At 38.2% G+C, this 15,146-nt stretch overlaps 1 protein-coding gene across 1 annotated transcript in view; it reads right to left on the bottom strand.

The window, feature by feature from the left end:
• Positions 1-15,146, bottom strand: part of NEB (nebulin) — a 98,186-nt gene that overhangs the window by 74,549 nt on the left and 8,491 nt on the right. The window contains exons 10-36 of the mRNA XM_031064397.1: positions 14,945-15,049; positions 13,807-13,911; positions 13,522-13,629; positions 12,987-13,103; positions 12,239-12,340; positions 12,049-12,156; positions 11,850-11,954; positions 11,254-11,352; positions 10,919-11,023; positions 10,265-10,372; positions 9,476-9,787; positions 8,786-8,992; positions 8,007-8,111; positions 7,776-7,883; positions 7,262-7,573; positions 6,677-6,883; positions 6,290-6,394; positions 5,588-5,695; positions 5,070-5,381; positions 4,671-4,877; positions 4,128-4,232; positions 3,213-3,320; positions 1,942-2,253; positions 1,544-1,747; positions 979-1,083; positions 534-641; positions 6-157 (exon numbers count right to left, since the gene is read on the bottom strand). Coding sequence (XP_030920257.1) covers positions 6-157; positions 534-641; positions 979-1,083; positions 1,544-1,747; positions 1,942-2,253; positions 3,213-3,320; positions 4,128-4,232; positions 4,671-4,877; positions 5,070-5,381; positions 5,588-5,695; positions 6,290-6,394; positions 6,677-6,883; positions 7,262-7,573; positions 7,776-7,883; positions 8,007-8,111; positions 8,786-8,992; positions 9,476-9,787; positions 10,265-10,372; positions 10,919-11,023; positions 11,254-11,352; positions 11,850-11,954; positions 12,049-12,156; positions 12,239-12,340; positions 12,987-13,103; positions 13,522-13,629; positions 13,807-13,911; positions 14,945-15,049 — 4,139 coding nt within the window. The remainder of the gene's footprint in view (positions 1-5; positions 158-533; positions 642-978; positions 1,084-1,543; positions 1,748-1,941; positions 2,254-3,212; positions 3,321-4,127; positions 4,233-4,670; positions 4,878-5,069; positions 5,382-5,587; positions 5,696-6,289; positions 6,395-6,676; positions 6,884-7,261; positions 7,574-7,775; positions 7,884-8,006; positions 8,112-8,785; positions 8,993-9,475; positions 9,788-10,264; positions 10,373-10,918; positions 11,024-11,253; positions 11,353-11,849; positions 11,955-12,048; positions 12,157-12,238; positions 12,341-12,986; positions 13,104-13,521; positions 13,630-13,806; positions 13,912-14,944; positions 15,050-15,146) is intronic.

Below are 15,146 nucleotides of genomic sequence, written 5' to 3'. Positions count from 1 at the left end.
TGAACCTTGTCTTGGACTTCTCAAAGTCCTTCTTGTACTCCCTGTCACTCTGGATCTTGGCCACGTGCATTGACCACATCATCTTGGGGTCATCCTCAATGTTCCTGGCCCCAATGTGGTGGCCCAGCTGTTTTCTGTATGCGGTTTTGTATTTGTACTAATTGAACACAGAAACAACAATTAACACTTCTTTCCAAGCTGCCATTTCAGTTTCTCTGTGGGTAATACAGTAGTTAATCATTTTGAATCTAACATATTTTAACTTGCTTCTGGTTTTTCCCAAAGTTTTTAGCATTTGTTATAACATCCAGGAGATATTATGGAATTCTTCATAGCTATATACTATCATCTTTATACTATTGTGTTTATTTTAATTAGCTTTACAGCATTAAGAATTATACAAGCTTTGAGGTGGGCAGCAACACAACAGTGTTAAAATTTTACATATCTCCTCCTGTTAAATATAAACCATTTTTCTTCTAGATTATGCATCCCCTCTGTGCCCCACTCTGATTTTCCCTCTGCAGACTCACCTCACTGGCTATGTCTCGGGATGCCTTGGCTGCCTGCAGGGGAATGGCATCAGGAGGGAGGTCGTAGCCTTTCTTCTTCAGCTCTTCATATCCCACCTTGTAACGTTTCTGTTAGAGAAGGATTCAAAGGAATTATTGCAGATAAAACTCTCAAGAGAGTTTTTCAATCCTACAACTTTCCACCTCTGGCTATTGAAAAGAAAGCATGTGTTTCCAAACACAGTTTACTTAATTAAATCAAACTCCATACCTTGCTATTAATGACACGTATTTTTTGGATATAAAATATTTTAAAATTACAATTTAAATGTTTTCTGATCATTTAATTGAAGATCAAAACTTTCTTTAAGCAAATACATTAATCTGAATTATTCCCAGAACTTTCTGTAGAGGTGAGTAATACAACCCTGCAATTCTCTATACCCAGTTTCAAATGCAAACTTACATCACTTGTGTTAATCAAGTTTGATTTAGCCAACAAAATTTCAGGTGTATCAGGCATGATGTGAACCTTAGTCTTGTCCTTGTTCCAAGCTTCCCTGTAGAGTATCTGAAAGAGACACAAGCCAAGACCTGGTCTGATCCAAGATTCACCTGCACAGCAGCAATTTCAGTTCACCTTTTCTCTAAATTAGCAAAGAAAAGATATACTAAGCAAGAATTAGGGATGTAAACAAAATAAGATATTAAAATCAAATAATACAATGACTTCTTACTGAAATACAACCTTTTTTTCTTCTTTACATCCATGTAATGCCATGGAAACAGCATTAAAACAATATACCTACCTACTGCTTACTAAAGGTCTTATTTGCAGTTATACTGAGTAAATTATCAGCACTCAAGATCATCATCTTCTGAACAAGGCACAAAGAGCAGTGAGGCCCTGACTATAAACATCTGCTATCTGGATATTTTAAGTGCACGTTCTGAATGAGAGATCCTTTTTAAAATGTATATTAACGTATTCATTTATTGAATCCCACGTTCTGTCTCTAGAGGCAACTTACATCACTCCTATTTTTGGCATTAGATTTTGCCAAAACAACATCCATGGCATCTGGGATACTTGTGAACTTAATCGTGTCTGGGTGCTGCCTGTACTTCTTGTCACTCAGTATTTCAGAAGCTTTCTTGTTCTTTTCAGCTTCCAGAGATCCCAAAGGACTCCATCCAATGCCTCTGAGCCACTGCAGATCTGACTTATACAGATTCTGTTAAGGGTGAAAATCAAAACCATAGCAGATTATTTCACTGATCATTGATTAAACCCTATGAAAAATGTAACTGGCAGTTTAGCTCCAATCTGATCTATACTGATATCAAAAGCCAGTCATCAAAGATACTTTCCAATCAGCAGTAATTATTTTACATGGAAATAAGTGAATTAAACCCAGAGGGAGCTTACATCACTCTGCAGCTCGTTGACCCTCCTTGCCTCGGTGACATCGACCTGGTCTGGCAGACAAGTCCAGCGGTGCAGTATGTGTTTGTAGTCCACATCACTGACCAGCTCCTGACACTTCTTGGCCAGAAGGAAGCCCAGCATATCCACAGGCATATTGAACTTGGTCTTCCACTTTTCAAAGTCTTTCTTGTACTCCCTCTCACTCTGCATTTTAGCTACTTGCATGGACCACAACATCTTGGGGTCATCCTGCAGGCTGCGGAACCCAATGTGATGTCCCTGCTGCTTGCGGTATCCTTCTTTGTACTTGAACTGCAACGGCAAAGGTGGCACCACTCAAGCCACAGTGACAAACATGAAAGTGACAAACCAATGTATTCCCTCATTTTAATGTTCCTCATGAAATTACCCCTGGAAGTGTCCAAGGCCAGGCTGGGTGAGGCTTGGAGCAACCTGAGATAGAGGAGTGTGACCCTGCCCACAGAAAGGGTGGAACTGAATAATCCTTAATGTCCCTTCCAACTCAAACCATTTTGTGATTCTATGATTCTATAATTAAGCAACTTGTTATGGGCTCTCATGTAAAGTTTTAGCAGTCCCTTGTTTAATGTGCATGACTTGGTGTCAGTGAATGCTCTCCCTGGGAAAGAAAGAGTCCTTGGAAAGGGAGAGAGCATGGCAATAGGAATGGCCTCCAGTGTCATCTGACTCAGAACTCCCTAATACTGACACACTGAAATATTTTGATGAATAACATCATCAACAATGAAAAATTATGAAATATAAAGATACTTAAGCACAGGAAACATTTCCCAATGATTAATAAATTCTTCTTTATTATATAGACAATTAATAAATTTTCTATCCATAAAAATAAAACAAATGCAGAAGCTGTATTTGTACCAAGCTATGGTAACAGCAGTCCAAGTGTCACACCTGTTTCAGAATTGTAATGAGGATTTCTCTGGATAGGCACTGGGCTCATCTAGTTAGACCAAATTTGCTGCTGCTCTGAAAATGAAGCAGCCCAAAGAGCAGAAAACTCCTCCCTTTTTATGACCAACCATGAATGGACCAAACTTTCAACTTGTTAAGATGCCATTAACCCTTGTTAAACTGGACAAAAACAGCTTAGGAAGGAGTTTTGTCAGTAATGCTGGTTTTGACTCTGAGCCACACCTTACCAGAGAGGTCTATGTCAATTTACTGTGACTCTCTATGTTATAATCACCAGGACAGTGCATGTCACACTGAGTTAAAATGCTACTTACATCACTTGCAATGTCCCTTGAAGCTTTGGCAGCTTTCACTGACATGGCTTCGGGTGTGAGGTCATAGCCTTTCTTTATCATTTCCTCCCAGCCAAGCTTGTAGAGTTTCTAAAATTGAAAACAATATTAATTAAAACCAGTAATATGTATGTCACCTACTATTTAGATACACTAACGATCCAAATTCTGGTCACCTCGCAAGCTTCAGTTATGAGAGAAGGGCTGCTAGAATGGGAACTGAGAAATAGGAAACTGATAAACAAGGAATACTGGTCTTCCAAGGCTTAGGAGAGGGACTAAATAGTTTTTCACCATTCAGCAGCTTCCTACTATAGCTTATCTTGATTTGAAACCCATCTGGAGAATTTGAAACACATACATCTCAGATAAGTAAACACTTTTTGATTGCCTTAACAAAATTTTAATAAGGTTTTCATCAAGCCATTTGAAAGTCAAGTCAGTTTGTGCACAGTTGATTTTAAGTACAGGCATTCTTAAGTCAAAGATTTGCCTCTGAGCACTGATGCAAAGCAAAACCTGAGTGTTTTCTACTGGCAAAATTTTCACCCTCTCCTATCTGAATGCTGAGAGAAAAGCTGGAATCACTGCATCTACTTTTCCCCATAGGCTATGTTAAGAATATACACAATTAACTTGTAATTTTATAGTAAGGAATTTTTAACATGACTGAATTCTATGCAAAGCATAGAGTATAGACTATGTGCTTCCAGACTTCAAAAGCAGGACTTATATTTTCCACACATTATGATGCAATTTAGTCTGTTAAGTTGCTAGCCTGAAGCTGGTACTTATTTAACTCTGAAAATATTACCCACATAAAATTCTTGCCTGTGTTCTTAAATCTCCAGTAGATATTAATTTAAGATGTTGATAAGATGTATCAAAATACTCTACCTGGCTGTAGTTTGTCTTGTTCTGTTTGGCCTGTAGAATATCTGGTGTGTCTGGCATCACATGGACCTGGGTTTTATCCTTCTCCCAGGCTTCAGTATAAGCATGCTATGGACAGAAAGTTACATCAGATGTGTTAATATAAATGACAAAAGATGGTTCTTCCAGGGTTTTCACCTTTCCATTTGGATATGGATGAGTAAAAAGGTGAAGGTGATGACTCATTTATTTCACGAATTAATGATTCAATCCAAAATCAGCTGAATTATTATCCAGTCTTGATTCTAATGAAACCAAACTATCGAGATCTTTAGGACTGGTCATTTCTATGTAAGAATGGGATGAATAGAGGCTGGAGAAAAATGAGAAAAGATTTCTTTAAGCAATGCTGTTTCATTGAGAAAAAAAGATGAAAAAAGAGGAGCCTGTGACAGTTGTTTTTCCCAGGGGAACGCTGCCACATAAAGGTGTGACAGAGATTTACAGAGTGGTTATTGGAATGGATGAGATGTGAATGCCTGCCTGGCTTTTCCCCCAAATACTCACTTTGTTCATGATATTTGCATTCTGCTTGGCAAGGACCAGGTCCATGGCATCGTTCTGTTTGGTGAAGTGGAACATGCTGGGGTGCTGGCGGTACTTCCGATCACTCGCAATCTCTGTGGCTTTCTTTGATTTCTCCACATCCAGAGAACCAATGGGACTCCAACCAATCCCCCTGAACCACTCCTTGTAATCCTGCTTGTACTCATTCTGCCAAACAGGACACAAAAGCAAAATTGACAATGTACAAACAGCTCATACAGAATAAACCAGTTCTTTCCAAAACACTGCCGTGATGGAAAAACAAAAGCCACAAAAACAAGACAGCTCATAAAAAATAATCCTGTCCTTTCCAAACTGCAGCCACAATGTGAAAACAAAAGTCACAAGAAGAAAACTTACATCACTTTGGATTTGATTCATGTTTCTGTACAGCTCCAGACTCATTGAATCTGGCAGGAGCATGTACTGGTGGATCAGGCGTTTGTAGTTGGTGTTGGTGACACGGTCCTGGGCCTCCTTGGCTGCCACCACGCTGAGGGCATCAGAAGGTGTCTGGTAATGAGTCTTGCTCGCCTCATAGGCCTTCTTGTACTCCCTGTCCGACTGCATCTTGGCCACTTGCATGCAATGCACGAGTTTGGGATCATCCTGGAGGCTGCGGAAGCCGACGAGTTTCCCCTTGTCTTTTTCATACCCTAATTTGTATTTATACTAGAAGAGAACAGAAACAGAGACTTTGATTCATTTAGATTTGAAATTAAGGAAAAAAATCTTGCTTATGAGGGTGTTGAGGCCCTGGCACAGGTTGCCCAGAGATGCTGTGGCGACCCCTGGAACCCTGGAAGTGACCAAGGCCAGTTGGAGTACCTTGGGATAGTGGAAGCTGTCCCTGCCCATTTTTTCTCCCAAGAACTTACATCACTGGCAATGTCCCTGGAAGCTTTGGCAGCTTTGACAGGAATAGCATCAGCCCTGAGATCATATCCTTTCTTCCTGGTTTCTTCAAATGAAGATCTGTACATTTTCTGCAAAAGGAAAAAGAAACATCTTTTAAAAAAGCAAAACTTTACATGTTTTCCACATGCACAAATATTGGTGAAAAGTTACATCTATGAGGATGCCATCTTAAAAAATAAAAAGAGATAAAAATGTCTGTTTCTGCCCACATTGCAGATGTGCATAATTACAAGCAATACTTTATTTAGCATATGCAGATTTAACAAGTGTTTACCAAAACCAGTCCATAATGTCATCTTTTACCAAAAATACAAGTGCTATGTACATTTTGAACAAACCTTTGTGCATGGGAAATAAAATAATCAATAATAAAATAATAAATACAGTAACAAACATGAACAGTACTCGAAGTCTACTGTATTTTGTTAGCAACTGTTGTATTTTAATGGTCTGCATGAACACCTCACAACCTGACTGTAAACATGGCTTTTTCTTGGCAACTCTGGGTATCTGACTTTGGAAAAGGAAGCAGGGAAAAGGAAAACTAATAGGTTTTGTAAAATTACTACAGGTTAGCAAGGTGAGACTTTTGCATGCTCTCATCTCATTTATTCCTAATCAAAAAATAAGAGCAAGGTCACGGCCCTACAAACAATACTCACTTCACTTAAATTGAATGCATTTGCTTTTGCTAAAGCAATCTGTGGAATATCTGGGGTGATGTGAATTTTCTTTTTGTCTTCTTCCCAGGCTTGTTTGTACTTGTGCTGGAAGGATAAAAATAAATTAGAGACCTCAACATCTGTTGTTATTATTAAATAAAACAATTTAAAATACTATTTTCCACTTGAAATCCAAACTGCCTTGACAATGATGTGTTAATACCACCAGAGAAATATTTATCCTTTTATTTTAGCACTTAAAGAACATTCATTAGCTACAAAATAAAATCACGTTTTCTAAAGCTCTGCATACAATAGGGTTGACTATTGAATCAGATGTACATTGTTGCCCACTTCTGAAATGAGTTCTGATGAGCACTTTCTTACCTCATCCATGATTTTGGCATTATTTAAAGCCAAGACCATGTTCATGGAATCCATAGGAACAGAGTACTTCAACTTGTCTGGATGCTGGCGATATTTCTTCTCACTCACAATTTCCATGGCTTTTTTGTTCTTCTCAGCTTCCAAGGAGCCCAGTGGGAGCCACCCAACACCCTTCATAGTTTCATCATACTCTGATTTGTACTGATTCTGCAGGCAGAAAGTAGATAAAAAACAATATGAAGCACAAAATAGTTCATAAATTTGGAAGTAGAAGATAAAACGTATTATGGAAAAGTGAAGCTTTTCCTGTCTTGGTCTGTACATAACTATTGCTCCTGAAGAGCCCGATGGAGGAAATATTCATTAAACTGCTTATTTCTAAGCTAAAATTCATTAATGAAATACTTCAGAGTCTAGGAAAAAATAAAACTGCTGCAATTGTCAAAAAACTTGTATAATTTGCTACATTTTTGTAGACATCTGACCTAATTCCACTAGCAAAATAATACTATTTATCTTACAGTGTTTTTTCATAAACTAAGCATCTTTCTACACAATGCAGAGGCTGAAGAACCTCTTACTTACATCACTTTGCAACTGCATCATGTTTTTGGCCAATTCAATGCTCATAGCATCCGGCAGGACGTTGTAGGTGTGGATTAAGTTCTTGTAGTTTGCATTTGTAGCCACTTCCTGAGCTTTCTTGGCTGCCACCACACTGACCATGTCAACTGGAGTGTGGAAGTTAGTCTTGGCCTTCTCATAACCCTTTTTGTACTCCCTGTCAGACTGCATCTTGGCCACCTGCATGAAGTGCACCAGCTTGGGGTCATCCTCCAGGCTGCGGAAGCCGATGTGCTTCCCTCTGGCCTTCTCGTAGGCCAGTTTGTATTTATACTGAGAGAGGAAAGAGAAAGAACAGCAAAAGCCTCAGTTAAAAATGCAATATTAAGTTCTGCTTTATCACTGAAAAAACAGATCACAAGATCTCAGGTTTAGTCATTAAATAAGCCTCAGTTAAAAATGCAATATTAAGATCTCAGGTTTAGTCATTAAACTTAAATAACGTCATGGAATGGTATGACACAACCAGACTCACATCGCTGGCGATGTCCCTGGAGCTCTTGGCTGCTTTTATTGGAATTGCATCTGGCTGCAAGTCATAACCCTTCTTCTTGTCCTCCTCCCATCCAGCTTTGTAAAGTTTCTAAGTTCAGATGTGAAAGAGAACAGGTGTCATAAAGGCAGAACTCAGAAGTTAAACATTTTCAAACAAGGCATTAAAATGGCAGCGAGGCACTGGAGGCCCACGGTGAGCACAGCAACTCACATCACTCATGGTCATCTGGTTCACTTTGCACTGCAGGATTTCTGGGGTGTCTGGCATCACATGAATGCTGGTCTTCTCTTTGTTCCACTTATCTGTGTACAGCCTCTGCAATTACAAAGGAATTGTCAGCATTGAAAAGGTACTGAACTCATAAAATAAGAGTTTGCTTTTGTTCTGCTCATTTGCAACAAATAAAATTTCCTAGAAATTTTATTAGCACCAGAAATAGCCTTCACAGAGCTGCTGAGGAGCAACATTATCTTCCTCCTTTCTTTAGTATTGTAAGAAATTTGCAAAGTATGTTTTGATAATTAACAAATATTGAAGCTGGAAGTTTCCTATCTGCGTTTTTCCCTGCATTAATGGAAAGCAGAATTTATTTTCACAGACATTCTTTCCATGGAAAACAAGGAATAAGGATCAGTGGTGTCCTGGATAACTAGAGTCAAGTGTCAAGAACTCCACTTTACAGGACACTTGTACAAAACTGACAGAATTCCAGGTTTTCTGCAGTTGACTAATAGTGAATATGTCCTACAGAAAAAAGATTATCAAAGCACTATAAATCTGGAGAAGAATTCCTTAATCTTTAGAAACAGAAAATGAAACTCCCTTAATTATGAGCAGCCAGAGGCTCACCATGACCTCTCAGTGCCCAGTCTTAACCAAGGAACTACCACACCCACTGGAAATTTTAATAATTCCAGTGGGAATGCACCTTGCCCCACAACTTTACAGGACAAAGACCCAAACTTTGGGTCAATCCAACCACTTCCCACCTTGTTCATGGTCTTGGCATTTTGCTTTGCCAGCACTTGTTCCATGGCATCCATGGGGATGGAGAACTTGAGCTGGTCAGGGTGCTGGCGGTATTTCTTCTCACTGAGAATCTCCGTGGCTTTCTTGGCCTTTTCTACATCCAGTGATTGAATTGGGACCCAGCCAACTCCTCTCAGCCAGTTATTGAAGTCAGATTTGTACAGATTCTTTTCAAAAATAAACAAGAAAAACACAGTGAGGCAAGAAAAATGAGTGTCTATACACATGAAACAGGTAAAGCCTTAAAACTTCCCCTAGACATTCATTTTTGAGGGGCAATTTAGATTTAATTAAAATTTAAGTATGATAGAGTCAGTATTTAGGAGAAATAAAATCACAGTAATTAAAATTTTACTACAAAAATACATCAGTTAGTAAAACATGCTCATTTTCTGGGAATATGCCAAATATGGAGAGATATAAAAAAAGTGATTACTTGCTAGGTAAGTTTCCTAGAACTTAATAGCTGCACATAATTCAGATACTGTTTGGAAAATAAATGGTTCCAGACCAGTCACTTAAATCCCAATACTGTTAAACCAATATAATATATATTGGATTATATAAATTAATTATTTAGCCTTAAAACATTAATGATGTCACGAAGTCATGATGAGAATTAAAAATGGAGCTGATTCTTGATGACATACATCACTCTGAAGCTGCATCACATTTTTGGAGAGCTCTAGGTTCACAGCATCAGGCAGGAGGGTGTAATTGTGAATTGGCTGTTTGTAGCCAGTGTTTGTCACAACTTCCTGGGCTTTCTTGGCAGCTGTCACACTGAACATATCCAGAGGAGCGTGATATTTGGTCTTGGTGACTTCATAATCCTTCTTGTATTCCCGATCCGACTGGATTTTGGCCACGTTCATGTAGTGAACAAGCTTGGGATCATCCTGCAGGCTCCGGTACCCGACCTGTTTGCCTTTGTCTTTCTCGTAGGATTCCTTGTACTTGTACTAGAGACGAAGAAAAAACAGCTTTATCCACTTGGGAAAGGGAAAACACACTCTGGATGGGTTTAGAACACTGAGTTTCAAAGTATTAACTCTTAATTGGTTTTTACAACAGCACAGGATTATTTAGGTCAAAAAAGAAGAGGACTATTGGATTTTTCAGTTTGTCTTGACACCTGGTACATATCTCAACCCACACCTGTAGCTACAAGCCCTCCCTCACCATTGTCATTGATGTAGGCTTGCAACTCCCAGGGACATTCAGCTTTTAATTAAGACTATGATAGTAATAAATTACTGATCAGCCTCACCAAACAATCCAGTATCCCAATATTCAATTGGGGATGTTTAAGAGAGGAATGAAGGGTCGCTTCTAACCTTCTGCTAAAGCAGGAATACAGGTCTCCAGCACAGGTAAATAATAATAAATAATTAAATGCAGGAGGGGTATGTGTTCCACTGGTTGTAAATCCTACTTACATCACTTGCAATATTCCGAGAAGCTTTAGCAGCAATAATTGGAATGGCATCTGGTTTCAGATCATAGCCTTTGGCAAGGGTTTTCTTCCAGTCTGCTTTGTAGTTAGCCTTGGAGGGAAACAAGGGAAGAGTTTGAAGTGTCAGGAATAGTAATTCTAAGAAAGAGTTTAAGCCCATGTTCTTATTACAGGAGATTTTATTACAGGAATTAAAATACCCAGTTTTGTCCATGTAATCTCATGGAAAAATGTTAACCTGTACACAAACTACAGTTCTATTATAATAAATAAATCTACTACAATGATCATGAATGCCACAAGCATTTTTACACTTTTTATTTAGAACAACTCTATCAGTGGCATTTTTGGCCTTTCTTAAGCAGAACCCTTTTTCATTTGACTCAACCTTTAGAAATTTTTTCCTGTTAGCTTCAAACTCAGTCTTTGTGCTCTAAAGGAACTGGAGAAAACAGCCTGGCTGTTTGGGTTTTTTTATCAGTCTGGCCAGACTGTTAAAATTCCAAGGCTATTAAGGGAGATATTGGTTTCTATCTCATTCCTGATAATGCCACCAAAAAGTTTAATATCACAAAGGCAATTAAAGTGATACCATCAGTGGAGAGCTTCATAGTGTTGAAATTCCAAATGTACTCACATCACTGATGTTGTAGGCATTAACTCTAGCTTGGATGAACTGGGGCACATCAGGAGGGAGGTGGTACTTGTGAATAATTTCTTCCCCTTTGGATTTATACAATATCTGCAAAGAAAAATAAAGGAAGATATTTAGCAGCCCAATTTACAGACTGTGAATTAAAAAACTATTTTAAAAAATCTGTTTTCCAGGTGATGTTCTGCTGGAATAAAATTGTGAATACACACAGCCACCTACACAATTATTTCAGGAGTGCTCTTAAAGCTGGAGGATGAAGTGAAGGTGGGCACAGGGCGGAAATTGGGAATGTCAGAGTGTTTTCAAAGTTTACTTACATCACTCAGCTGTTTGCTGTTGATCTCTGCTTGCTTCTGTACTGGAGAGTCAGTCACTGAAGTGAATTTGGTTTGATCAGGATGCTTTTTGTAGGTGTACTGAAAGAAGATAAAAAAATGTTTGTAAAAAATGCATATAAAGTATTTTCCAAGTATTGGAAATACTTGGAAATTAATACTTATAATAATTAATAATAAAATAATAACAATAATTACTAAAGATACGTAAGTACTTTTGAAGTATTAATTTTAGAAAAACATTTATTTAAGTAGGTGAATGCTTGAAGTTCATTCTTCATTTTGTTTCTACTGCTCTCATTTTATGGGTTTACTTGTTATAAAAAGGATTGTGCTATATCTGTTTTGATCACTAGATGTCACAAAAGACCCTAAAACAGAGATGAAGATTTTTTTTTTAAAAATCACATATGGCAATGAGGCCAAACTCAGAATCATTGATGCAACCAGGGATCACTCAATTTTATTGTGGTGAACAACTGCTGCCATGGCAATGAGGCCAAACTCAGAATCATGGGTGCTACCAGGGATCACTCAGTTAATTTTATTGTGGTGAACAACTGCTGCTCTGTACTCACATCTTTACATTGCTCCAACTTCTTGATTGCTTCATACTCTTGAGTTATGGTCTGAGGGAAGTAGCACTTTGTCTTTTCCTCCTCATAATCTGCTTTGTAATTTTTCTAGGAACAAGAGCAACATTCAGTAAGGAACCACAACTGAGCTTTGTCAGAACTGCCAGAGTGATGGGGAAAACAGAACGATTGCCACACTTACATCACTTTTCATAGCTTCAACCTTCATGCAGTGGATTTGATGCGGGTCCTCAAAGCTGCCCAAGTAGTGCCCCAAAATATTCTTCTGATATGCATCTTTATATTTAATCTGCCAAAATAACCATGAGTTGAGAGGCAAAAGGAATCAAGAGGGTCAGTATTGAAGGATAAGCCCCAGGTGAAATACCTACATCACTAAAGTTCTTCAGAGCAGCATCAGTCTGGAACTTGGGTGTCTCACAGTAATTCATCTTGTTTCCTCTGGACTGTTCATAGGCTTCTTTGTATAATTTCTGCAAATCAAATAATACCAGGTCACGCAGGAGATTTCACTGCAAGTCCCCCCACCATGTTAAAAATGACAAGAGTAAAACAGAGAAACGGTTCCAAAGAAAAGCTTTCTCACAGGACTGAGAAACAGATGGCACTGTTTTCCCAATGGTTTTCAAAAATAACTTTTTTTTAGGTTTGTAAGGGAAGACAGAAAGGTCTGGCTAATGGTTTTTTGACTTCTGACACTGAGAAATATTCAATCTCTTCTCATACAAATAAAAGAGTAATTGAGAAGACCATTACAGTGAATAACCAGAATATAATATAAAAATATTATATAAAAGCACCACATATATTACCATTATTAGCTGAAATTCCTTAAAACAGTAAGGGAAGAACTGTCCTCTTGTGATTCATTATCCACAAGGATCTAAATGAACTATCCACTAATTACCCATCCATGTGCCACTGCTGTTGCTACACCCATCTGTGGAGAATTTGGAGAATTCCTTCTTTACCTGAATTGTTCTGGCTGGTGCCATCTCATTACAAATATGGGTCTACAAAACTAAAAATACTACAAAGGAGAAGCTTTGTGAAGAAATGCAGAGTGTGGTTTCTGGTACATGACTGAAAACGATGTAGCTGCACATTGATAATACTCACATCGCTCAGAATATTTCCTGCAGTTTTTAATTGCTTCAGCAATGGGTTCTCTGTAGCAGGGAGCACATTATAATCTGCAACAGCTTTTTTCTTTTCATAGTCTGCTCTGTATTTGAACTTGAAAGAATAAAAATTAAAAAAGAGGTTTTAAAAATCAGTATTGAAAGCCAAATTGAAATCAGTATTGAAAGCTCACTAACCTGTGTGACTGCCCAGAGCAGCTGTGGCTGCCCCATCCCTGGCAGTGTCCCAGGCACAGCTGGATGGGACTTGGAGCTGCCTGGGACAGTGGAAGTTGTCCCTGGCCATGGCAGGGGTGGCACTGGGTGGTCTTTAAGGTCCCTTCCCACCCAAACCATCCTGTGATATGAATAATTTCTATGACATAATCTTCAACTTTCCATGAAAAATGCCCCTGTTATTTAACTTATGGTGGCCAAGGACCATGAAAGGCCTTGCCAAAACAATGTCAGCACAAACTTGCGTGAGTTCAGAACTGTTCCCAGGTTGAGCAGGTGGCACTCAGCTCCCTCACCTTGCTGACGTTTTCTGAAGCTCGTTTGTTGGCTTCGTATTCTGGAGTTTCAGTCTGCATGAAGTAGATTTGGTCTTTCATGTTTTCAAAGTCTTCCTGGTACTTCCTCTGTTAGGAACAGAGACAGACAGAAAACAACACATTAATTACATCGAAGTGTAAATTAGACACCTACAACAGGGATTATTTAGGAAATAAGCAATGCCACAAATGGAGCCTCAGTATTTTCCAAATCAACATAAAGAGGGATAAAGCTGTTGAAGATTTTCTGCAGGATTCACTTACCATACTTAGATTTTCTGCATTCATTTTTGCAACTGCCACGTCATAGCATGGAGTCTGACTCCACTTGCCTTTGATTTTGTTTTTATAATCCTCATGGTAAATAACCTATAAGGAAACAAAACAATAAAATTGAATTTCCAAGACACAGTTCCATTTTCACCTGACAGGTTCATTTTCCAAAGCTGTCTTTTTAAAGCTGCTTCATATTTGATGCCTGCCTTATAACTATTTTAGCAGGTATGGTAAAAAACACCTCAAATATAATTTGACCAAACCATTTCAGTGTTATTTCTCTTAGTACCTTCCCTGACCTAAAAAGGATAAATAAATCATCTGTAACATCTTCCTTTAGTTCTGTTTTCTCCCTCATCACATAATACCAGGATATTGCCCATTAAGTCAGAATTTACTGAGATTGCTGCTGGAACTGGTTATAAGCAAACTCTTTTAATTACCTGGGATTTGTGATTTCCATTATTTATCCAAGCTCACAGAAAGCAAGTATTAAAAGTTTAAAGAGTTTTTCTAACAACAAAATACCCCCCGAGTTTTCACTCAGTGTTCCAGGGGCATTTTCAGTCACAAGTGCATTACTTACCATAAAAAATAAAACTCCTCCAATGCTTTTTTAACATTGCTGAAGAACATATATGCCATAAATAATCTTTTTTTATATCTATATTTTATAGTTTTGGAGATATCTACAAAGTTTATTATTCTATTAATTTCAAAGAATTATGGTATTGATCCTTTTTTTTTTACATGTTATAAAATTTTCTTGATGACAATTTAGATTTTAAGCTATGGAAATATAAGATTAAAGAAATTTTCTCAAAATTAATTATTTTACCTTACAAGCAGGTTCAAAGTGGTTTCTCCACCATGAGTGAATACTGAAATTCTCTAATCTTAAAATGTAGATAATTTTCAATACACAATAAAATAAATTTTCAAAAAAAGAAGAGTAACAGCTAAATTCTGAATGGAATTAAAACCTGACATCTGCATTACAAGATTATGCAACTTGGTCCCAATTTCTCCAGCAAAAACTGGTCTTCCTGTGTGTTTTTTCTTTTCCTTGGGTACATTTTTGCCTCTCTCTCTGCAGGAGTGGGGTTTGGGCAGAGGTTCTACTCACATCACTCAGCTGCCGTGACACCTTCTTGGCTTGTTCCACATCAGGGGGGTCTGGCAGAGAGGTGAATTTTGCTTTCCTTTCATCGTGCCCCTTTTTGTAGACAATCTGAAAGGATGGAAGAAATAAACATTTATTTGAGGATCACCGCATTGAACTCTGCTACCACCACATTAATAAAAGAAGTTCTGCCCACGGCCCCTGC

The sequence above is a fragment of the Geospiza fortis genome, unplaced genomic scaffold (assembly GCF_000277835.1).
Source record: "Geospiza fortis unplaced genomic scaffold, GeoFor_1.0 scaffold677, whole genome shotgun sequence".
NCBI lineage: Eukaryota > Metazoa > Chordata > Aves > Passeriformes > Thraupidae > Geospiza > Geospiza fortis.
The sequence above is the reverse complement of the archived record's forward strand: the minus strand, read 5'-3'. Positions and strand labels throughout refer to the sequence as shown.